This window comes from Fringilla coelebs, assembly GCF_963513975.1.
Source record: "Fringilla coelebs genome assembly, chromosome: 3".
Taxonomy (NCBI): Eukaryota; Metazoa; Chordata; class Aves; order Passeriformes; family Fringillidae; genus Fringilla; species Fringilla coelebs.
Window position 1 is genome coordinate 64,016,992 of NC_140030.1, and position 24,954 is coordinate 64,041,945.

A 24,954-nucleotide genomic window follows, 5' to 3' on the forward strand; every position below is an offset into this window, starting at 1 on the left:
ACAGAGGATCTCATGACTAGACCCATGGTTAATCTTGTGTCCAATCTTTCCCCTCAATCCCATAAGAATAACAGTTCTCTTAGTAACCCAGAAAACAGAGTTCCCTGTTAATCAAAACTCCAACAGCAAAAAAAAAAAAAAACAAAAACAACTGCCCTTCTCACAAAGGGAATTCCAGGGGGTAATAAAAAGGCATGTTGAGACACCAAAAAAGATTTCTCTGCTTCCTGGGTGCCCATCTGGAACAAACTCGTCATTTTTCCTCGGGGTGGGCAGTGAAACTAGGGACAGCCATCCAGCAAAGAGCTAGGGACATCCTGCACCACAGTTTCCTCATCTATTCCAACTGCCAGGTGCCTCTGAGAAGGGTGGGTAGCTCAGGTAAAGCTTTGAAGAGGTCAGATGTGAGAGCAGCCAGAAAATCATGGCTTGTCTTCTCAATAGCAGAGTGTCATTTCTACAGAAAGGGCATTTCTTCCAAGATATCTTTCTAATATAAAATTTCCTATCAGATAACCCTAGCAGCTGTCCTGACCTGGATTTTCCTGACTGCTTTGTGTCAGCGTGGGAGGGAACACACAGAAACTCACCTCCACCATCATCTGGGACAGACAAGTTACAGAGAGTTAGGGATTGCATTTTCAAAGTTGCAAAAAAAGGGCTTGAAGATCCAAGTCCCCCCCGAAATTTGTTGTCCTGGGTATCTTGTTCCAGGGATATATTACAATACTTAGCAAGCTTAAACATTTCCAGTAGATATCTAAAAACACACCATCCGGGAGTCTCCTTTGTGATTTTCCTTTCCCTCCTTTCACCACAATCAGCAGACATTCCACTCTGGAAGGAGTAAGCAGGGCCGCATCTGCAAGCCAGCCTTCCAATCCAAAATGTTAACATTCTACTGAGGATCCACTTTTGTCTTTCTTTTCCATTGTCATGTTTGATATTCCTCAGTGACTTGTCCTAGATGGGACCTTCCATCACATTCTGCTTTCAACTCTACTCCGATTCTTCACTTGAGAAGCAACTCTGAATCCTGCTGGTTTCATTCCCACCCCTGGCCATCGCCAGCACTCTCCTGATATGCAGTGCCCTGCTTTCTAGCTGTCTGAGGAACCAACTCATATGCAAAAGACTCTGAAGAGTATGAGTGAGAAAATTTCTTTAAATAACCATGGCTTAGATCAGGAGTAGCAAACAAATGAGATTCAGAGTTTCCTGAGAGCTCAGTGGTGATGGGCTCATGCTTTGTCCTGCATTCCCTTAGCTGCCAGTCACAAGTCTTCCAGCCAATTCCTGGAAAGCAACCAACTGACTGTGTTCCCACTTTGCTATGGCCATAAACAATGACAGACTTGCCTTGTCTGGCACCGCTCTGCTCAGCTTTATCTGGATCCCACTGTAGCCCCTGATGGAGAAAGCACCATCCCACCTAATTCTTTGTATGTGGACCGTAAATACCTGAAGATATGTTTTGTATGAGTGAAGCATCATGGAGGCTGTGACTTTCCTACTATTGCTTCTGGCAGTCTTGCACCAATTGTCCATAACTCACTTTGGCAAGCTGGCAGCTTCCAGCACCTGAAAGCTGAAAATAGGAAAGGGCATTTGCAGAGTAGCGATACGATGTGTGCTTGGCTTTAAAATGGATCACAAATTTAAAGCACCAGAGAGCAAAAAGGCATACCAGTATCACCATGGATATGTGACATTAAACAAACCACTTGTCATGATACACAGCTGACTACTTGCCAAATGGAACCGGATCTTCATATTATTCATTGTTTTGTCCTGCTAAACCTGCACACCAATGAGAAGGAAAAAACTCCAGAAAGGTACTGTCACTTTTCTGTGACACTTTTCTGAGCACTAAGCGCTTTCTTGAGTGCTGCTCAGTGTGTTGGAGATCCCTGTTCAGTGGCAATTCCCCCATCCATTTACCGACATGCATTTGAAGACCAAAAGGTGAAATCATGGTGGGCACCCTACTTAACTGCTGCAGGAAAGGGAGCTCCAAGATAAGGTAACTTCCTTGAAGGAACTCACACTTTTAAAGCTTCCTGTCCTCCCAGCGCTTTGAATTCACCCCTTTTGTCCCTCACAGCTGAGACATCAGCCAGGTATTTTCCTGGTATCCCATGTCTGCCCAACCACTGCCATCTGCCCATGTGGCTTTGCCAAAGGATTGCACCAGCCACACAGAGACACTCATCCATCACCTCAGTGCATCCAGGAGCCCAGCTCTGCCTTGTCTCTCCTTGAGATGGAGGCAGAGCTAACCATCCTTTAGGTTTTATAAGTCACTGCAGCCAAGTAAGAACCTGGCCGGCCCAAAAGGGGGCAAGACACTGCCACATGGAGAGCCTCTTGAAGCATCCCATTTGCCTCACCTGTGCCTCCCCAGGGAGGCCCTCCTGCACTGTGCTGCATCCTTGCAAAGCACGTGGAGGAGCAGAAACCCCATCTCAGCCTACGCCATGGCCGTCTTGACCTCATATTCACAATTCTTTGTGCCGGGGAAGTGTCCTGCCTATCACTGTCCTCTCTGTGTGCCCACAGACGGCTCCAAGAAGAAAAACAAACACGGAAGCAGAAAGCCAGGCAAAGGCACTGTGGAAAAGTGGGCCACCATCCAGCAGTTCCCTGTGGCAAGCCTCCCCCAGCCCCTCAGCTCTTCCCGGCTACTTGAAGGACAGCATGGCTGCCCTTCAGAAAGGAGCTGGTGGATCTGGAGCAAAAGGCAGGAGCGACGGCCTCGGGGGTGGGGGGGGAGCAGCTTGGGTACGCGTGGTCCTTGCCGGGGCTGTGCAGCGAGGCATGGCTCTGCCGGGCAGGGGGAGCGACAGGGGACGTGCCCAGCCAGGGCGATTGCCCGTGCAAAGCGTGTGCCCACCCGAAGCCCGCATGTTCCGGGGTTTTTTTGCCATTCCAATGGAAACAATCGTAAATAACTGTAATAAACCCCACAACACCGGCCAAGGGCAAGAGTGGGTGGGCACTCGCCCTGCACATCCCGGGGGGCAGCGGGCAAAAAACAGGAGATGGAGGGACGTGGGAAGTGAGGAGGGTGCCGGTATCCCCACATACACCTCCCGCATACGGCTCCCGTGTTTGTGGAAAAAGGTGGATTTCGGATCTCGGCTCCGGGGGAGGGGCCGGCCCCATGGACGCCCACGCGGGTTCTGGGGCCTCACGCCGGCGGATCCGGGCACCTGCACCACGGCGGCGCCGGAGGGATGGACCTCGCCCTGCCCGGGCAGCGCTGCCGGAGCTCTCAGTCCCACGCGTGTCGGCGGCCGCCGCGCTGCAGCGACACGACCGGACGGGGCGCAAGGGGCAGCGGCGATGCCCGGGCGCGGGGCCGGACGGGGCCGTGGGCGGCGGGAGAGCGGCTGCGGGGTGCGGGGGGTGCGCGGGGTGCCGCTCCTGCCGCCCCGCCACGGAGCCCCGCTTTGTTCCCGGGGGAGGCGCTGAGCGCGGGGTGCGCGGTGCCTTCCCGAGCCGCCTTGGCCCCTTCCCGCGTGTCTCCGAACACGCGTGTGCCCCGCTGCCTGCGCCCGCGCTCTGGGTGTTGGGTGTTCAGAGGTTTTTTTCCCTTTTCTTCCCCCCCTTTTCCCTCCCCCCGCCCCGCTTGCTCCAGGTTTTACTTCTGGTTGCCTGTAAGGGTTTTGCTCCTCCCTTCTGAAATCCTATATTAGCCGCGGCCAAAGCCGTGTAAGGAACACAGCTCATTGTTGGCAAGTGCCGATGCGCCTCGCGGAGGGGCGAGAACCAGCTCCGGGGCTGCGGCAGCGATCGCGGCGCCGGTCACGTCAGCGCCGGGGAGAGGGAGCCGGAGAAGCCCTCTCTATGCTGGGTGACTCTCGCTGACTGATTCCACCGCCACCTTTGAAGGAGAGGAAGAAAGAAGCCGGGAGGTGAGTGCGGCGGTTCTCGTGGCTGGTGCCGGGTGTCCCTTTTGTGTGCAACAGGAAAAACGTGACTGTATAAACACGCGAGGAAAGGTGTTTTTCAGCTGCTTGGCTTCATGTCCTTATCTGTTCGTTACCGTATTTTCACCAAAATAATTGGGACTTAATTCCAAAAGTTGCTGACAGCGGCTAGGTGGGACTTGCCAATTCTTTGCTTGTTCCGCTCAAGTTAGCGAGAGTGCCGTGGGAATCTGCTGCCTTCGAGGGAGAAGCCGGGGGGCTTGGGCGGCTCCAGAGCGTGCGGGAGGCGGCGGCGGTGGCCGAATGCGACGCTCCCCGCCGATAGGTATGCGCGACTTGGAGTGGGAATGCGTGCTGCCCGCCGGATTAGCGGAGGGCACCGGGATTTTTGTTCCGCGGGCTCTCCTATTTTTTCCTTTTGTACTCCATGGTGGAGCCACTGTAGATTTTTGGGAGATTTTTTTTTTATTATTATTATTCCCTCCACCGGGAAGGAGAGAGGACTGCAGGACCAGCGAAGTAATTTCTGTCACGGCCAGGCAGATGCAGCTGGTCCGGGAGAGAGCGGCTGGATGTCCGAGGAGGGTGTATTTTCCTAATATATTCACAACCTAACTTTCCAGGTGAGCCATGGCAGACCACATGATGGCCATGAACCACGGGCGATTCCCCGACGGATCCGGCGGGCTCCACCACCACCCTGCGCATCGGATGGGCATGGGGCAGTTTCCCACCCCCCATCACCACCACCAGCAGCAGCAGCCGCCGCAGCAGCACGCCTTCAGCGCCCTGATGGGCGACCATATACATTACGGAGCTGGGAGTATGAACGCGAGCAGCGGGGTGAGGCACGCCATGGGGCCGGGCAGCGTGAGCGGAGGGCACCCGGCCGGCAGCATGCCGCCCCCCGCCCGCTTCAGCGGCTCCCAGTTCATGGCCCCCCCCGTCGCCAGCCCGGGAGGACAGCTGAGCGCCAGCATGCAGCTCCAGAAGCTGAACAACCAGTACTTCAGCCACCACCCCTACCCCCACAGCCACTACATGCCGGACTTGCACCCCGGTAGCCACCAGCTGAACGGCGGCAGCCAGCAGCATTTCAGGGACTGCAACCCCAAGCACGGCGGCGGCGGCGGCAGCGGCTTGCCGCCCGCCGTCCCCCACGTCCCCGCGGCAATGCTGCCGCCCAATGTCATAGACACGGACTTCATCGACGAGGAGGTCCTCATGTCCTTAGTCATCGAAATGGGGCTGGATCGCATCAAGGAGCTTCCCGAGCTGTGGTTGGGACAGAACGAGTTTGACTTCATGACAGACTTCGTTTGCAAACAGCAGCCCAGCAGGGTGAGCTGCTGATTCATTTAAAACAAACAAAGGACTTTTATCGGTGCGAATGAAAACATTCCCCTAGACACGGTGTCTCACTTTTCAGGGCTTGAAAAGGTGAGAATCTGGAAAGCAGAGTCAACTATGCGCTTGTATAATTTTTTTTTTTTTTAATCGCTGCCACTTTTTTTTTTTTCTTTTTGTAGCTTTGTCACTCACCTCCCCTCCTGTAGTAATAATATCTAGCGAACTCTGCCTTTTTATGTTGGTTGCCCCCCTCCCGACCTCCCACTCTTAATTTCCTCACAGTAACATGCCCAGAATTCCCACAGTGCCGGACTGTTAGATATTAATCTTGGCAAATTGCTTAATCTTGTGGATTTTGTAAACTATGATTTCCAGTGACTTGAACTGCATTCAAATTCTGAGTGAACAGGGAAAAAATTGCATTAGTTGGTTGCATGAACTTTGAAGGGCAGACACTACTGCACAAAAGCTGCCATCTTGCTTAATTTTTAACTATGCATTGCAGTGCAGACTAATTTTTTTTTTTTTTCTGAATACGCTAAACTGGAAGCTTAACAGATGTGGGCCAAACCTTTCCAGATCAGGAAAAGTAATACTGTTTCTTAAAAAGTCTGCTACCCAGTCCCCCTCCCCCATATGTACAGACAATAATATGGTGTGGATGGAATGTTGACTAGTGGCAAACATTTCACAGATTTTTTTTTTTTTTAAATTTTGTTTCTGTCTTCAGCGTTTTGACACTGTGCTAATATAGTTTATTCAGTACATGAAAAGATACTACTGTGTTGAAAGCTTTTCAGGAAATTTTGACAGTATTTTTGTACAAAACATTTTTTTGAGAAAATATTGTTAATTTATTCTATTTTAATTTGCCAATGTCAATAAAAAGTTAAGAAATGCTTTAGTTTTTCTAGAAGTCATTTACCAGTATTTTTCTTCAAAACTCTTCCCCACTGTCCCTGGTAAGTAGAACATAACATCTATCTGTACAACCGTGTTGGTGTGCAAAAAGACATTCCAAGATAGAAAGTACACTACACCCATATATATGTCATGGTGAACTCGGTAGGTGAGCGGGATTTGAACATACTTACAGCATAAAGCCTCATGCGTTACATTGTAATATGCCTGTCAGTGTGGTTTTCTGAAAAATAAAGTTGCCGAGGGCGCAACTTTTTTTGTGACTTGCCAACATACTTGCTTTAAATGTAGTTGTCCAGAGTTATGATGCATAAAGTATTTATTATATTTATCTATTAAACTTGTAATTTTATAAATCTGCTTTCATTTATATAGTAGACTTTGTTCTTTTGTATATTTGTTATCTCACCTGGAAGAGCTATGTAAAAAGTGTTTGTAACGTGGGAAGGGAGGGTGGTGGGTGTCACCCTCTGCCTCTCTCTTACAGGGTAACACAGGATATTGCTGCCTCAATCCAGATCTGAGTGACACTGGAACCAGTTTCATTTCGTTTCCAGTGACTTGAGAGAAGGGGAATATAGTATTGAAGTACTCCACAGTGGGACATCTCTGACCCCCCCTCCCCCAGAAACTGCTGCCAACTGAAGCCACTGACACAAAACCATACAGGTCTACTTAAACTATTTTGGAGAAAAATGCCCATTATTTTAAGGCAGCTGACATTTAGTGCCAACTGTTGCTGCCTTCTGCCCTCACTTGGCCTTTGGCAAAGCTCCTGCACAAGTTATTAGTTTGGTGAGGGCTGTGGGATCAGGACCCTAATAATACATGTAATCCTGTTTAGCCATGCTTCCCAAGTTCGACAGAGTAGCAGTACTACTGAGCCTTCTTTTTGCTTACTTTTTAATCCTTGTCTTCTGAATTAGGAAGAAAAACAGCATGGTGGATGCAGTTAAATTTTAAACCTGGTCACGTAAACAGGAGGATATCACCACACAATGGGAGTGTAAATAGCAGTGTTTTGAATCAAGCTGGGAAATTAAAGTGATTACTATTTCTAAGATTGGCCCAGCTGGTGAGAAAAGTGATACTTGTCCTTCTTTGCCTTACAGACACAAAGCAGCTAACACGTTTATGGACGAGAAAAAAGTAAATATTAAAGTATTAGCAAAGGTAAAAAGAAGGAGGTGTATGCTTCTGGGAAAAACTGAGATGACAAAAACGCACTCTGCAGGCAGTGACAGTCCATTCCTAGAAAACTCAATACCAAGAATTTAAAAAAAGCAACCTTCTGGTTTCAGCCAGTGATTGTTAATGTTTTATGACAGTAAATTTTACATCAAATGACAGTAAGTCATAACTTACCAACTCACCAATAATGTAAAAGACTGTTTAGAAGAATACAGCTGTAGTTTAAGAGCCATTGCCCAATTTGCCACTATATAAATCCTTTTTCCATTTTAAGGCTGTTTGATCTGCGCACATTTCATTGCCCTCTTCTGCGGGAGTTAGGGAGGGTGATTTTTCTGATTCTAATCAACTTCTTGTAAAACAGACTATCAAATTATGTGCATACCAAATTGCATAGATGTTTAAAGCCTCAATGATCTTCTAAAACCAAAGGGAATACTCTCACTTTAATGACAGGCACTTTTGCTTCATAAAGTTGGTTAAACAACAGATTCTTCACAGTTGAGACATCACTACTTAAGTCTGTCAACATTAAATCCTTCCATGCAAGATTTTCCAAGAGTAGGCAGTTCCATGGGCATACTGGTAGAGTCTATTTGTGTACAACTCCGTGCAAAACTGAGAGCTGCTGCCCCTGTGTAACAGCAGCTACAGAAAGCACTGGCTTTGGGCAAGGCATCGCTAAGGGGTTTTATGATTTCTTAAAAGTAGACCCTGGGGAAATTTGCCAAACAATCATATTGTCCGCCTTGTCCCTTAATTTTTAATGAAGAGTCAGATCCCAGTGGATACCACAAGTGCTTATATTTTTTATTCATTATATCATCTACTGAGCAATATTGGGGGCCTGACCCTCATCTTGCTGACATGAACCCCTTGGCAATGCTTCTACTGGCTCCCATGGCTGAGGCAGTAACAGGCTTTCAAGTAGATTCTCTCTCTCTCCTCCACACTGCTTCCAAATAGACTAAAGTAATTTATAATTGGAACCCAGCGATTAGTGAAGGATGCACAGTGACCCAGTTCTCAGCTCCTCACGAAGGACACTGCCATCTCGCATCCCGCTAAGTTGCTGTCAGTACAGGAAACTTGACCTCTGTACGTTGGCTGTTTTTCAAGAACTTCCAACATGGTACATGAGATCTGCTCCTCTTTAAGCCACGGCCATAAATAGACGCGCTGCTTTATTTGGACGGGAGATCAGCCCTAAGCCGGCCCGCCACGCAACGCGCGCTCGGTGGGAAATCAGGCACAGATTGACGCCGTCCTCGTCCTTGTTCCCCGGGAGTCGAGAATTCCCGGGTGGGCGCTGGGCTGGGGGCCGCAGGAGGGGCAGCTGCCCGCTCGCCGAAGGGTTCGGGCGCTGCCCGCCAGGGCCGCGGGCGCCGCGGCAACCCCGGCCCGGCCCGGCCCCTCAGCCACCTGCGCGGGGCGGCCGCGGCGCCAGCGCGCCCCCCGGCGGCGCCAGCGCGCTCTGCGCCGGCCCGCTGAGGGCGGGGGGCCGAGGGCCGCCCCGAGCCGGGAACCTCCGTCCTCGCCGCGCCGGGGGCTGTGCGGGGCCAGGGGCCCGCAACGAGGCCTGCCGGGACACAGGAGGGGCCCGGCTCTCAGCCAGGGCAGCCGGCCGAGGGCTCGTCACTGCCCTGCCCGAGGGTCCCCCGGAGAGCCGTGGAAGGAGAGCCGTGCCCGCCGACGGAGACCCTCCCCAGCACCCCGCCCGAGGGGGTGCGGGCCCTAGCGAAATTTCTCGGTGCGGATTTGTTAGAGAAGCACACACACCTGGTGAAAACATGCCTGTTGGTCTCAGGTTTTATTAAAAAAAAATTCTTAAAAGTAAAAAAAAAAAAGTTATATAAACAAGGATTATCCCCTGCTTATCTTGTCTTGCTAGGGGGATTGGAAAATTCCAACATCTGGATTTACGGAGTTCCTTTCATTTGTTTCATTTTTTAGTCACTCTTCTTTTTTTTTTAACTTTTTCCCCAGGGAGATGTTTTCCGCACTCAGTTGGATACAAAGCCCTGTGCATCGCTGGTGTTCAGCCAAAGGCTTGTGTCTGTGGAGCTCCACAGAAGCAGTTCTTCAGGGCATAGGTGACTTCTGCATCAACATCTGGCTATGGGAGTCATCCTATTCCGACCTTGTTCCTGCCCTCTTCCTCCTGCCCTCTGCCTCTGTTTCCTCCTGACTGCGTGGCACACCAGGGCTTAACGTGTGAGCTGGTACCCAAGGGGACAATACGGACAATATACCCTTGTATCAGAAACACCAGCAAAATCGTGGGTCACAAGCACTGAGCGGAGGGAAATGAAGTCCAAAAAAGCAGTTCTTGTCCCTGACCCTGCAGCTGTCCCTTTTGAAGTTTTCATTTCTTCAAAAATAGTTTAGGTTTAGTGGAGACAGGAATAAGAAATGCCAATGTTACGGATCTGGGCTACACACACAGACCTTAGCCAGATCTATTTCTGTATCATCGCTCATAGGGATGGCAGTGTGAACAAGGACTAGGTAACATTGACAGGAGCTGTTTAAATGATAAGACAAAGTATTTTTTAAATAGTCTGGCAGATATATTTGTCAGATAACAGTGCACGTGCAATAAAACTCAGATGAGGAATCAGAGGAATTTGGAACCCAAGGCAGCAGCATTTTCTCAGGATTTCATGTATTCTAAGTGCATAATTTTGTCAGTAAAGAGGAGGTGTTTTACATAGTTTATGAAAATATATTTACACATTTCAATATGGTGTCACTATTGTGCTCACGCGCAAGATAAAGCTGAGTCTGAGTAACTGCAACAATAAAGAGATACATCAAGTGACTGAACAGATGAGCTGCTGTTACCGTAGGTTCTCTGTTACTCTCTTTGCCTCATTTTAGAAAAAAATTGCAACACCAGGTTTTTAATAGAGTTGGTTCAGTCCCTTTCCATCTGCTGTGCCTTTCCCCCTCTTAAAAAATTACAGAGGGCCAATTTGATCACAGGCCTGAAACAGATTTTGAAAGACTTATTTACCATATTAAAACCAAGCAAAACATTTTCCACCTTCTTGGTCTTCGTGAAATGCTAACCACTTTTCACACCTTTTTCTTTCACTGGACCATCTTGTTATCTCTCTCTACTGGAGTGTTCATTTGGCAACATATTGCCTATTTTATAAGCAGTAAAAATAAAATAAAAGAAACTTTCAGAATTGTGAAGTTCCTAAAACTGTGCCTGAAGTTATTAGTGCCAGTACACAGCATTTCTTAAGCTCAAAAGCTAATTATTGAGCAGATGCTTATTGTAAGAGGAGCATAAGATGCTGAGGGCAATTTTGACCCAGAGCCTCCTAAGAATTGCCCTGTGAGTTTTCTGCTGCAGGCTTCTTTGCTAGCACTAGTGCACTGTGCAGGAGATGGGGACATTTCTGAGAGTATATAAAATGTCTTATCTGCTGCTATTCAAACACAAGTAACACAGAGTATTTGAGATTCCACTCTCTCTCTCTCTGCCAGGATAAGTATTTAAAGGCTTGATACTCAAAATCTTTTCTATTTACTTCAAGTTACATTATTTGGTCTAATAAGTGATATTATCTCTGTCTACAAACCTCATACAGTTATATGCCCTCCATCAACTTTACATGAAGTAGAGTATGTATTTGAAGACAGAAATGAATTCCGAGGACTTCCCAATCATGGAAAAAGACACCAAGCTTCTGCACACATCTGCTTTGTACAGAAATGAAATAGTTATATTTTAGGTTCCTTATAGGATTATAAGGGTTATATAATTATGTTTCAGGTTGCTTATCAGCAGGCTGCACTAAGGCTAGTGTGTGACCCAAGAAGGAGATGAAGGGAAATGTTCATATAGGTATGGGGATGAATATAAAGTCTTTCTTAGTAGCAGACAAAAAAAAATTAGTGACCACCACACAGAAAGTTTTAGGGAAAAAGTCTGAAGACCAATAAAGCCTTAACCATATGCTATGAACTGGTGCCTATCAGTGGGGTGGTCAGGACAGGTTGGTTTTGCTCATCATGTCTGAAAAAGCATAACACTGTATGCCAGAAAAGTGGAAAATTCGAGAAAACATGAGGTATTGACATGTTAACCTTCTTCACGGACCATTATTTACATGAAAAACGTGAATTTTCTTAGGTGAATGTAAGTGAGCAAAGCTGCTGCTGGATGGAGACAATGAAGCCTGCAGTTTTGAGCACCAGCTTCTCTGCTCTTGAGGGTGGACACAAGATGCATGTCCCTGCTGCTGAACTGTGAGTAGGGAGCAGTCCTGTTCCTATCAGTTGTCCCATTCCCATCAGTTGTCACACTGGAAAGTGTTGTAGCCAAAGGAAGGGCTTGAAGCCTGTGCTCAGTGGTGCTTCTAAAAACCACCTCCTGTCGTCTTAAATCCCATGTAATACACTATCTCAGCTTTGTCTGGTGGGACTCCTTCAGTGGCCAGGAAGCACCACAGCCCTTGTGCTTCCTCATGTCCTCACTCCGGTTTAATCAGGGCAAATGTAACCATTGAAAGGGCTTGGGGCAGCAGCGTGTTTGCTTTGGGATGCACAGTCAGCCAGTGCGGTGCATTATTGCAGCAGTGCCTTGGGATGGCTGTGGGGGGACAGCTGGTCTGTCACAAGTCACCTTGTGACTTTGCCCTATAAGGAAAAGAGCAGCCTCTGACAGGGATCTTGCCCCGACCCTGGCTTCGCAGAGAGGGACCTGCTGCAGGGCATCCTGCCATCCCATCGCCTCACTTCTTGGTCTCTGTCTGAGCTGTCACCTTTTGAGACCTTGCCTGACATTTTTAATTAAGCACTTTATGTGAAAGAGCCAATGCACAGATAATCAGACAGATTTTTACAAGGAGCTGTTTAAATTGTTGATACTTACTTGGAGGTGCTTAGTTTCAATTCACAGTTTCTGTACTGAACCGGAGCAGTAGTCATTTACCACGACAGATAAAGCCTCGCTGTCACAGTGCTGCAGAGAGGCTGCAGTACTGGGAGCTTGTAGCTAGGTGTAGCTGAAGCCTTGCCTTTCTTATTGATTAAAGTATTTAAAAGAGCAGTCTTTTAATTTGATTTATCGTATACATTTTAACTGAATGAATGTAGTCAGAATGAGTAGTGATGGATGCTTATGGAGCAGAGCCTTTACCTAGTGCAAGAATTGCTTCTTGGCAATCCCACAATGCCTTCACAAAAATTAGATTAATGCACACAGCGACTCTACTAGACTGATTCCTTTAACCTAAACCTCTTAGTCCAGGGGTCTTTTGGACATGGTTTTAGACATAAATATTGCAAGCAATGAAGTCCTTTATTAGAGGACTGTGTTGTTTTCCCCCAAGCTCTGTTACCAAGGTGTGTGTTTAAAGGGCAAGATTGGCTCCACAGGAATCAGTGAAGCAGAGCACTTCTAAATTCCAAAGCTCAGCTCTCAGTATTTTGGCCTGAGGAAGGAACGAAGACTACTTTTCTTCCTTGCCTCTCTTTCAGATCTCTCCAGCTCTTATTGTACATAACAGCTTTGCCCTGAATGGCATTCTCATAACTGTGATTGTAGATAAGGCAAGGTTCAGGAGTTACATTCTATTCTCTCTCTTTTAGGTTTTTTTTGTTTGTTTGGGTTTTTTTTTTTTTTGGTTGTGGGTTTGTTTGGGGGTTTTTTTGGTGAGGTTTTTTTGTTTGTAGTTGATTTTGGTTTTGGGTTTTTATGTTTAGCTTTCAACAGACAGTGGTCTTGAATTGTAAAGATTAACAGGACTTAACTTCATTATTCACCTGTGATATTTTTCCAGATATGCTTTATAACCAATATCTAGATTAGTGATCTTTGAATCCAGTTCTGACCTAGGCAACTGCTTGGTCAGTTAAGTCCCAGTCAAAACTCAAAGCCTGACTGATGGCTTATCCAGTATAGCCATAGCCTTGGGATCCTTTTTGGAGAGCAGGTAGTACTTTATGCCAAAACTACATAGCATATTCTTAGTTTAATGTAGTTACTTCAGCTCCTCCAAAGTCACCCCGCCAGAATCAGTGGGCCTAAAAGTGCTCAGAAGACATTATTCATTTTAGGAGGACTATATGTTGCTTGGTCAGATTATACCATAGTGGTGTAGCTTAGTCTTGGGTCTTTTCAGTCCTTCTTCAGAGTCTGGAGTGGTGTTGCTGGAGACACTGCTGGATCAAGTTAAAGTGTGGATTGAGCACAGCACTGCAGATGCAGACATGAGCCATCCTCTCCAACACCTTGTGTAACAGTGGGAATTTCAGATTACATCAGAATTCGCAATCACTGTGATGACTGAGAGTCTATCTGATATTCTCATTAACTTAATTCAACTATAGTGTCACATATTTGAGTATAACCTTTAAGTGTTGTTTGGGTCAAGAATGGATTAGAGAACGTTCTGATCCATATTAACTTACTGGGGTTTGTTACTGTTAAAATCATTCTGATAAAGAACTACTGTGACCTTATGATTAGCTTTTTCCTCAGCCTAAAGTGAAAAAACTTGAAAATGTCTTCTTTTTTAGTTTTGAGGTGTTTGTAGCAGGTGGTCTTTAACTACTGAGAAGGAAAGGAGATGGAAATGTGATTGACTAATATTTTCCTAAATTTTTTTTCCTCCCTCACAAAAATGAGCAGCTCCAAAGTGCTTGTCAGTGGCTTTGGTCAGCCTCTTTCATTGTAAGGAAATTGCATGTTGCTTTTTAAGGAAGCTTAACTACATTCATGAATCATTTTCATGTATGTCACATCTACAGGGTATAGACTCTTCTGGTTTTTGGTTGTTCTGCTAAAAAAGTAAAGACATATGTGTATATAATATTTAACATCCAAACCAATTTCCACTGCCAGTAAAGCATCCATTGTTATCAGGGAGATTTTGTACTTTCCTTTAGAAAGGCGAGTTGCCAGCTTACGCCTCCTTGTGCCAAGAGTTACCAGATTCATGATTCCTCAGTGTTTGTAGCCTGAGGCTGGTGATCATGCTGAAATGCTGCATGACTTTCTTGTTCCACTTTGTTGATGAAAGTTATGTAGAAGATTGACGATCTGTGGGTATCCTTGACACCTGATGGTCTATGAAGAAACTGGGTCATGGAACAGGACTTAGAAATTGGTAGAGCCTCACAAGGACCCAGCTAGTCAAACCTTAGTTGGTGACATAAAAGGAAAGAGAATACAGAGAAAACAAGACTCAAAAGAACTGTATTTTCTCCTTGCTTGCTGTTGGATGGCACAAAGGAGGTTTCTGGGGGCCTTACTGATTGGTGGGCCCTCCAAAATCTTTTCCTCTTTGTGACTGGCAAATAAGTGAGAAAGTATAGGACTAAAGACTGGCTTTATTTTTTTTTTCTATTTTTTGGTTGGTAAAACAGTCCACAGTCATATGAATTGTGACTATCCTTCTTGCCTGCTCTGCTAGCTTATCTAGAAAGAAAAGATTATGGCACAGAAGCCAACACTGAGAAACCTGGAAGTACAACCAGACAGTAGGAGCCTACTGCACCAGGAAAGCACAATCATATAACAGAATGCTGGCTCTGGTGATTTACTCACTGTCTATCTTACAAGACAGGGAAGACAGATGAAAAATCAAATGATGAGGGGGAAGGAAAACAAACTGAAAAAAGGTAATATTTATTAGTCATTAGAATAATGATATTACAGTCCTGTGATTTTATTTGCATTCTCCTGTGTGGGTTGTCATAGTCACAACCTCTGAAATTTCTCTGAGATCTCACAGATTTTTTTTTTTTAAATTTAATGAAAATCAAAATTACTTATTTCCTTGGTCATGTGGACTACAGTTCCTTTGTAGAGGAATAGATTTGATTGGTTAACATTTAGGCCCTGCAGTCCTATATTTACCTAACAGCCCTCCTTTGTTTAAACCAATGTGGGTTTTAGACCATCTTTGCTCAAGCTGACTGGACAGGGCACATGAATTTTTCAATCTATGTAAACCCTTTGCAGAAAGTGAAGGCACATAAAGCACACAGAGACAGAACATTTTTGTGAGGTGGACTTCCCTTTCACTCTAAGTATGCAACTCTGGTCCTCCTGTATTAAGCAAGCATGCCACAATTAAAGTAGAAAAGAATCTGAGCACATCTTGTTCCCATCTGCATGACCTTGGGTAAGTCCTTATTTATCGTGCGTTAACGTGTAACACTTTGTGTCTCAGTTTACCCTTTCAAATAATGAGTGCAATGTGCTTTTTGCAGTTCACTGCTGCTTGATGTTGAAGTTACTTAAAAGGTTATATTACAATCTTGCATGCAAGCTACTACGCAACTGGAAAACACTGGAAGCCACAGAAGAAAACAGTAATTAGTGATATATCTTGCAATGTTATAGAAACACAGACAATATTACAGATTGCCTGATGATGAGTTTCCAAGCTAGAATTGTTCTCTCTGATTCCAGGTGGGGAGCTAAATAGTTAATTTTCTTCCCTTTGTTCAGCAATTCCCCATACTCCAAATAGTTTAAGAGTCTCAAATTACATAACTGCTCTGAGGCTATTGAAAAGCACTGAGATCTGACCCATCCTCTCCTTTAGCACGCTGTTAGAGGTAAAACAACTCTTTAAATTCATAGTAATAGCGTTTTGGAGACACATCTGAAGATACCTAAGGCTAAATATTATGTTTGTATCTCTCTGTATACTCCTATTCAAGTCCAGGATCTAAATTAGAGACCAAACTGCCTTTCCTAATACATATGACTTGCACAGGTTTTTATGTACACAGAATGAAGATTTACTATATTCTAACAAGCTGGGGACATTGGTGCTACCTCCTGTATTTGTCTTTCAGCTTAGTAAAATATGAAGGTCACTCTCACCTGCTCTTTTCTTTATTCGTCCTTTCATCTCTTTGGTTCTCTTTTCTCCTTTATTAATTTGGTCCCACAAATGTTATGTTTAATAAGGTGCTTCTGCATAGCTAGAAAACCCTTAGAAAAAGTCCAGTTGACACCATTTCACAGTTCTGATCTGCCAGTGCCAATATACCTCTTGCATCCTTTTGCATCCTCCATGTAGTGATTCTCCTTCCATGCATGCCTTAAAATAGGTCATTGGTGTTTACATCAGCAGCAGTTTTAGACATCACAGGGTAGTGCTGCCAGTTCTGCTGATCACAGGATCATTCCTTCTGAACTAACAGTTCATTGTCCACCCTATCATTATCCTATAAAATAAGATCTTCATTAGGACTTATTTCACCATCACGGTCTCTTATTTTCCCGCTTCGTTCTACAGATCTTTATCTTTCACCACAAATGTTCCTCTGATTTCCAAGCATCATTTATCTTAATCTGTGTCATTTTCATTGTGTCAGGCCCTAATCTTTCCTCCAGTATTCCCAGACAGGTTAGTCATAACCTCAGTGTTGTTCAGCCCCCTTTGCCCTCAGTTTTCTTATGATTATCAGCAGAGTTTGGACTTTTCCAGAGAAAGATGCTTGGCTCCAATTATGAGATGCTTTCCTGCCCATATACAGTTCACACAGCTGGGAGATTCAAGCCTTCAATTTCTAATTTGCTTTATTCTCTCTGCTGCTCACAAGCAGGTGCTGTTTGGGAAATCAATGACAGCTTCACACATGAAGCAGCTGCAGGACTGAGCCTTTAATGAGTCTTTCCCATTTCTAATTTTTATAAGCCAGTTCTAGCAGCAATCTAAAATAAACGATACATATTGATGATGAAACTGATGCAGTGAACATTACTAGCAAATGGAAGGATTTAGAAAAGGGAGGAAAAGACAAAGACAAGTACCTTTTACAAAATAATTGTCTACATTATCATGCCGTAATAGATAATTTCTTCTCTATAACTCAACCTTGACCAACATACTACCGGCATTTTAAAGACTTCCCAATTACATTTGATATGTGATTTACAGCATGATCACATCTGAATTGGGCCCAGAGATTTCCCCTGGCTGGCTCAGAAAATGTCTGGGGTTGATGGTTGACTTGGCCCAACTCTGTTCCCATTGTGTGTTGATAGAAGATGATTTCAAGCTGGAGGAGTATCATTTTAAAACGAAATTACATGACAAAAATAGATTGTTTCAGGATTCAGTACCTTGGAAGTTTCATGCTAGATTTGTGCTCACTTATAATGAATCAGCAGTAACTTCACTGCAGTACCAGAATAACTAGAAACAGCTAATACTGCTCTTTCCCTTCCCAATAAATTACCTTTATATATGGAGAAGAGTTATTTTCAAACTGCTAATATGCATTCAGGTGTGACTGCATGCCTCACCTGAGGGTTTTCTTTACCTTTTGTGTGATTTTTCAGATGGAGCTATTCTTGACTCTGCCATATTCTCCAAGTAGCACATAGCATAATGTATTTATGTAGAGTCTGTCTCCTGGGCAAGCTGAAGCGGTGGAAATTGCCCAGAGAAAATTGAAACCCTGATAATTGATTTTGCTAGCTCTTAAAGTTTCAAAAGACTTGAATCTTTCCAGGAATAAATCAAAAACTGTTCAGTAGCAGACCATGGGGATTCCCTCCAGATTCTTAGAGTGGTTTCCTTGCTACACTGCAGAAATTATATTCTTACTGATGTAGATTAAGAATTAAATTATTTGCTTAAAATAGTTAAGTCTGTTGCCTATTGGGGTTTTCTGTGTCAGCTAATTTGGCTGTGTTATTAAGTGCCATTGGTAGCCAGGATCTTTGAGCTCTGGAAGAAAAAAACGTGGCAAACATTAAGTATATGACAAACTCTTCAGGCCATAAAATCTTATTAGAAGGCAAATCACAACCTTCCAACCTTTTTGAGATTGATGTGGAGCTAGGAAATCTGTAGAAAATTGATATAGTGTGGAATGCAAATATATTATTCCCCCTCCCCTCCTTTTTTTCACATTAACAGAGGACTAAACAGGAGAGAAATGATTCCCAAGAGGCTGCTATAGAAAATGTCCTCTTGGTCCTGGCGTTTACAACATTTCTATCCAAGTAAATTAAACCCAGTGGAGATTAGTCTTGACAAACTTTTCATTGGAAAATCATAGGACTCTCCCTATACTGGTTTAGTTGTAGGTTCCAATGGGAGAAAAACCTGCCAGATTGAGCAGCCTTCTGACTTCTAGACCATTCTTCACATGCCACTGCACTTCTGTGTCTCAAGATCCATTATGAGGGCTCTTTCTAAATTCAAATTATATGTTTTATGTTTATAGGCATTTCTAAATTCTTCCTCAACACTATACTTTCATTGTGTATTTTACATACCTGGTTGTTACTGTATATTCATGTTATAAGTATATTATATTATATTATATTACATTACATTACATTACATTACATTACATTACATTACATTATATTACATTATAATGTTATGACATAAGTATATTATGGTCATATTTAAACAGAACAGATCAATGTTGTTTCATAGAATCACAGAAGCATAGAATCATAGAATGGTTCAGGTCGGAAGGGACCATCTAGTTCCAATCTCCCTGGCGCAGGCTGGGACACCTTCCACTAGACTAGGTTGCTGAAAACCCCATCCAGACTGCCCTTGAACACTTCCAGGAATGGGACATTTACAACTTCTCTGGGCAACCTGTTCCAATGCCTCACCAACCTCACAGTAAAGAATTTCTTTCCCTGTGCAATAAAGAGAGCTTAGGGTTATTGATATGCAATCCAGCTCATAGCTGAACACATCTGTAAAATAAACTCTGTTTTGTTCCTGCAAATTCTCAAGGAATCATCTAGCTTTAATGTGAGGAAGGTAGATTTCTCCTCTTTCTCATGTATTAGGGAATGATTTCTTTCTCTTCCCCAAAACAGAGACATGAAGTGCCTAAAACATTGCAAAAGCTGAGGCCTCAGACACTGTGCAGGCTCTACAGAAAGCACTCTCTCCTGAGCTTGTCAGATGTAACCATCCCAGCATGCAGAGTCCAAGTGCCAGTCAGTTGGTTGTCCTCAGCACGTGAATTGCCTGCATGACAGTTTCAACATACTCCTCTAAATTTCTCTGAGTTTCCTTTTCCGTTTCAAAGACAGTTACTTTAATTCACAGCCCAAAATCTAGCAGATCCCTTTTAATCTTCTGAAGATACACCCACATACTCCCCACAAAAGTAATACTGATTTTATCTGTGCTTTTTAATTTCGTGACTCTACCACAGACTGCTTTATTTACTTGCATATTTAGGAACAGCTCAGAATATGTGGCTTTGTACTACTTGTAGCTGATTTTTATAATGATGGCCCCAACTAATTTCCCGTTATCAGTGCACTCTGATGTCTCAGGGACATGACCAAGTTCCCAGTGCCCAGTGAATCCCATAATTTCATCTGAGCTGTAAAAAGGTTTCCCATGCATGCATAGAGGCTGTTGCAAAAATGAGCTGACATGTAATAGCTTTAACCCCAGTGAAAGAGAGCAAAGCTGAACCTGTCTTGCCTTGTGTTTGCCAAGGAGTGAGACTATGCCAGAGTGGGTTTCTACAGCTCAGCTGTTACTTAGCTCCTTGGTAGCTCAGTTGTGCATTTTGATCTCAGAGCTGATTTTATTTCAAAAGAAAAATGAACAGGGACTGGAACAGGAAAATTCTTCAGTTAAATCAGGAGGAACACAAGGAGCCCACACAAACACTTATTTTCACTGGTATTCTGATCTCGCACACTGCCCTGTCACAAACATCCCCAGTTTTATCTTCTCTCAAAACAGATCCAGCCAGTTTCCAACCCTCTCCAAAAGATTTTCTACAGAAGCCCCTGACCTTGCACTCCTTTTCATTACCCCTAAATTACCCTACCAAACTACCACCAGTGTCTGAAGAAAATTGGAAGAACTGATTTTCCCTGAAGCCACAATGCCCATGCATCCCCAGATTGTAGGAGCTGCCTTTTCAAAGTAGACAAATAAGACTAATGAGAAACCACCTCAAGTGTGAACTTTTTGCCCCACCATCTCCACAAATATAGCAAGACATTTAGTCCTCTCCAGTAAAAGTCTGAGATGCTGATAAAAATCTGAGATACAGACTATTTCTGAGCTGGTAGTTCTTGATACTGAGCTGCCCAGTACTGCTTTCTCTGACATCCCTTGTAAATCAGGCACAAATTTTTCTGGTTCTTCTGTTGCCATGGATCAGTCTGAAGCTTACTCTAAATCATTATAGTATACATTTGTTTTGCCACCTTTTGTTCTGAGCCTCTTTGTTTTTCACTGGAGACCAAGTCCCATTTCTCTTCTCATAGCCCTGGCTGCCACTTCAGTACCAGCCTATCGTTTCTCCATTGTTTGCATATCTGTGCATTAAACTGACCTACTTCTCCTTCTAGGGAGTGGGTAGCAGATGGTGCTTAGGTGATATGGCATCTCAAGATGGTGCTGGAGTGGCTTGTGGGTCACAGAAGTGGGAAATGCTGGTTGCTACATAAGCAGCGTGCAGCTGAGCTCCCTGGGGAGCGCTCTGCTTACTTGTATCAACAACTTTGGGCCAATGTGAGCCCGCACGGTCACACACAGAAAGTGGGTCAGGCAGGTTATCTTGGCTACAATATTTGCTTGGGAGCTGCTGGGATCTGGCGGGGCAACTACACCACTCACCTCATTTAACATCATTGCCTTAATGAAAAAGTTGATCAGTTGATCAATGCAACAGAGAAGCACCATGGTAGCTGGCACTGGAGCACTTGTCCTGTCAGGAGAGATTGGATGTTTGGCCTGGAAAAGGGACAGTTTTGAGGAGATTATCAAGATGATAGAAACAGTCTTTATAGGAGTGTATAGCGGGAAGACAAGAGGTAATAGGCACAAGCTGGAATAAGGGAAGTTAAGGCTAGGTAGAAAGAGAAACTTTTTCAGTGCCATGACAGTCAAGCCAGGTAAAAGGCTTCCCAGGGAGGTCATACAGTCTCCATCCATGGAGCTTGTAAAGACCAATTTAAAGCCCTGACAGACTTAGTCTGAGATCACAGCTTTGCTTCCTTCAAGCAAGAGCTTAAACTAAAGACATCCTGTGGTTTCTTCCAGTCAGTGAGTCTATGATTAAGAATCAGTCTGTTTTTAACAAATCCTGCCCAAATCCCAGTCTGCAAAGGGCAGTCACAGCTGGGAGTTCACATTATGGAAATCCACCCCAGTCTTTGTGGTAGACACAGAAAAATTCAACCAAGTTCGACCAATCCATTGTCAATACAGACAAATTTCACACAGCACAACGCCTCAAGTCATTGAGGGATTAAGACTTAAATTTGAAGGGTAGCAGCTGTGCAAGTATCCTTCCTTTCTTTTCTCTTTCTGAGGCCCAAGTCTCTAATCTCTCATGCTATCTCTGTCAGAGCAGGGAATAGCCAACATAGCTGGCTCATGCTGCCAGCCAGCAGGCAGCTTCCCCTGCGCCTATCAGAGACAGTCCCTGCACTGTGCACACTCAGCCCCTGCACTGTTTGCTCCTCCTGTGTCACTCTGTCCTTCCCACCTCACTCGGTCTTCCTGTCTCTCTTTCCTCAGTGGCAGGATTACAGAACCTGTTGCTGGAGTGCCCTTGTCTGAGCTTTCTGCCTGGCTTTTTTCCTCTGCTCAGATCTTCTCTTTGCTGCGGTAAGTCTGATGAACAGCTTCCTTGCTGTCACTGCTTGGTGACATGGCACAAGGGCTTTAATGTAAGTACTTCCCTTTGGGAGCGTCAACCTGCATTTCTAGGAACAGCCCTAGGAAAGTCTGGGCACCATGTGACATCTGAGGAAAACAGGGAGGTATCCAAGGCTGCTAGTGAAAGAAGAAGTAAGAAATTAATGTCTCAAGAGTGATCAGAGAAATTTAAGATTACTTTGGTAGCGCTTGTGTTGAGTTGAGATTGGAGGCCATGAGAGGTCTGCTACAACAGTGGCCAAGGTTCAGGTGCCACATGAAAGGTGAGGCAGGAGGCTTCAGAAAGCCTCAAAGTCTGGTTCTGAGCCTGTAGGTAAAACTGCCACGAAAACTCCAAACTTTTGTTCGGTTTTGTACTAGGAAATTGCACGTAAATCATAAAGCTATTCAAATGCAGTGGGTAGCCGATACAGCTGATTTTATCTCTGCTTTCTAAAGCAACACATAGAGCACTGTCTATCTAGACTGTAAAAAGGTACTTGTGTTTTTCTGGAGGGTGATCAGAGCTACAGTAGCAGGGGCAATTCCAGAGTTTAATGTTTGCTGCTTTAAGGTGTCACTGCAGACCAGTCTGGTGTTATATAAAGATAAAAGATCAGATTTTATCAGCATGTGTTGGCTGCTGCAAATATATGTAAAGCTTTGTTTTAGAGAAATGTGTGTGTATGTGAACTTTGAGTATAAAGTGCTAAATACCATCACCCATTTTAGAAGAGCTTAAAATAGCTCCTGGCTAAAGAGCAGGTGCCATGTGTCCTTCTGCTGAATATAGGGGGATGCAAAAGCTAAATATAGACCAGTCTGTAAACCCTCTAGAAGTTAAAGCTGCAAGAAGGAAATCAGGAAGCAAATCCCATAAGAAGGAAGGGGAAGCACACACTGTTTATAAAAGATAAACAAAACTCTGGGACACTCTTCAAGGCAGCCTGCAAGACAAGCTAAGAAGAAGATGTTTAATTTGTGTTTTGGTCATGCCAGGAGGGTGCCTGGGCAGCAATGCCAGCTCCCAGCAGTGCGAGAGGTGGGCTGGCACACCCCAGCACAGGAACAGTTTTCCCAGCAGCAGTGGGATGGCTATTGCAGCTCTGCTACGTCAGTCACTGGCCCTTACCTACTGACCTTTTACTTTGGAAATACTGGCTATTTTCAAATCACAGTGAGGGCAAATTGTGCTGTAAACATGAAATATTAAAGGATATAATTGCAGACAAACAAACTCAGCATGTAACCAGACTGATCTGAGGCATACACCTTTTGCTGTTGCCTCTGGATGCAGCTGTGGCTAGGCTGTGTGCTCAGCTATGCTGAAAGCTCCATTTCTGTCCTGAGTCTTCCCAAGTTCTTAACAGAGGAAAGAGAATGGAGAAGAGTCTTTCTGACAGTGGGGAGGCACTCTCTGGCTCTTGGGGGTGTTCCCCACTGAAGGAGAGGAGGACCACAGTGACTATTTGTAGGCAGCAACCACAAGTGTCAGGTTTCCATCCAAAACACCAGGGCCAAGAAAGGTGCTGATCTCACAGCTGTGGAACAGGTCCAGGATTTGGGAATGCAGGAGAAAAAGAGTAAACAAGGTGCAATGCTCCGATACAGTCAGACTAGTCCTCCCCCTTGCCAAAAAACAGGATAAGGCTGTGTTGGAAATTCGGTGCCTGGAGGCAACAGTAATGTTAGTAGGAGTTGCAAAACTGAAGAGGTGGCTAGTCTAAAATTGGGCAAGTCTGAAAAACCAAGGAATTCCTCTTTTGGACTCTGTCACCTAATTTTTAGGCATTACTGTGTTTAAGATAGAGTACAATGTAAACACTTTGGGTCCTGCTGAAATTGGCACCGAAAGTCTTTTATGGCCTGATAAGGGAGAATTCCTTGTGTACATCAAGGTTAAGCAGGCTGGGGTCAAGGGAGAACTGGGGCCAACTGCAGTAAAAACTCCCAGCATCAAAGGCTGTAAGCAGACAACTCTGTGACTCCCTCAACATAAACTGCAGCGCTGTGGAAGGTGTTGTGCAAAACAAGGTCTTCACAGGCATTGTGTTTGTGCTGGAAAGCAGTTATCAGACCTTTGGTTTAGTCTGAGGAAGAACAAAATAAAACATTAGGATATTTATTTGTGTGTGTAAGTACAGCTGCTAGACCCAGTGGGTGGGCACCTTTGGGTTAGAAAGTCATTGCTGTGTATCTCTGAGGTTCCTGCCTACTCACCATTCTGGGCTGGTGGATGGAAACTCAGCAGTTGTGAATTGCCATGTTTTCAGACTGATTATAACTAATCTAATAGCCAGGAATGTATGTTAGGAAAGATTTCCAGCAAGGCCAGCTTGTAAGCATCTTGTGTCCTTGATTCTAATAATCCAGTTTCTCTTTCATTCACCCATGTTTTTCTCTTGTTACTGAGACACATCATGCCCAGATCAATTGCCACAGTATATTTAAAGCCTACAGTATTTGGAGACATGCTTTGTGATTCACATAAGAGGAAACCTTTAGCCAGAGAGTGCTACCACGTGAGTGATGTAGTTGGGAGGCAGCCAAGGGAGAGAGTTGGGGTACAGAGAGAACATCGGCTTGAGCCTTCCTACAAAGAGGGGGAGATAGTCAGAAAAGAAATTAATATTTGGAAATGGAGCCTTTTGCAGTCCTGCTCTCCCTCTCTGATGAACATATTACAAAAATAGATATTTTGATCTGCGATGTACTTTCTGAGACTTTTATTCTTCCTAAGCAAGAGCTGGTAGTCCTGGGTTTTCTAGCTGATTGATTGCCCACTGCCAATTAGCTCAAATTAATGATTGCAACAGTAAACACTAGCCTGAACATGTCAGAGATAAACATATATTTTGTGGAGTGTCTAGCTTGGCTTTTACAATACTCTTACTGACCTTGAATTAGTTGGCAGTCAATTAACT

General features: G+C 44.6%; 2 protein-coding genes across 2 annotated transcripts in view; both read left to right on the forward strand.

Moving 5' to 3' along the window:
• The first annotated feature begins 3,728 nt into the window (after positions 1 to 3,728).
• Positions 3,729 to 6,512, forward strand: CITED2 (Cbp/p300 interacting transactivator with Glu/Asp rich carboxy-terminal domain 2). Its single transcript, XM_084202289.1, has 2 exons — positions 3,729 to 3,917; positions 4,556 to 6,512. The coding sequence occupies exon 2, from the start codon at positions 4,563 to 4,565 to the stop codon at positions 5,283 to 5,285; it is 723 nt and encodes a 240-aa protein (XP_084058415.1). The 5' UTR covers positions 3,729 to 3,917; positions 4,556 to 4,562; the 3' UTR covers positions 5,286 to 6,512.
• Positions 6,513 to 21,842: 15,330 nt separating this feature from the next.
• TXLNB (taxilin beta) overlaps positions 21,843 to 24,954 on the forward strand; it is a 32,270-nt gene continuing 29,158 nt past the window's right edge. Inside the window, exon 1 of the mRNA XM_084203079.1 lies at positions 21,843 to 22,000. The gene's annotated coding sequence lies outside the window, so the exon portion shown is untranslated. The remainder of the gene's footprint in view (positions 22,001 to 24,954) is intronic.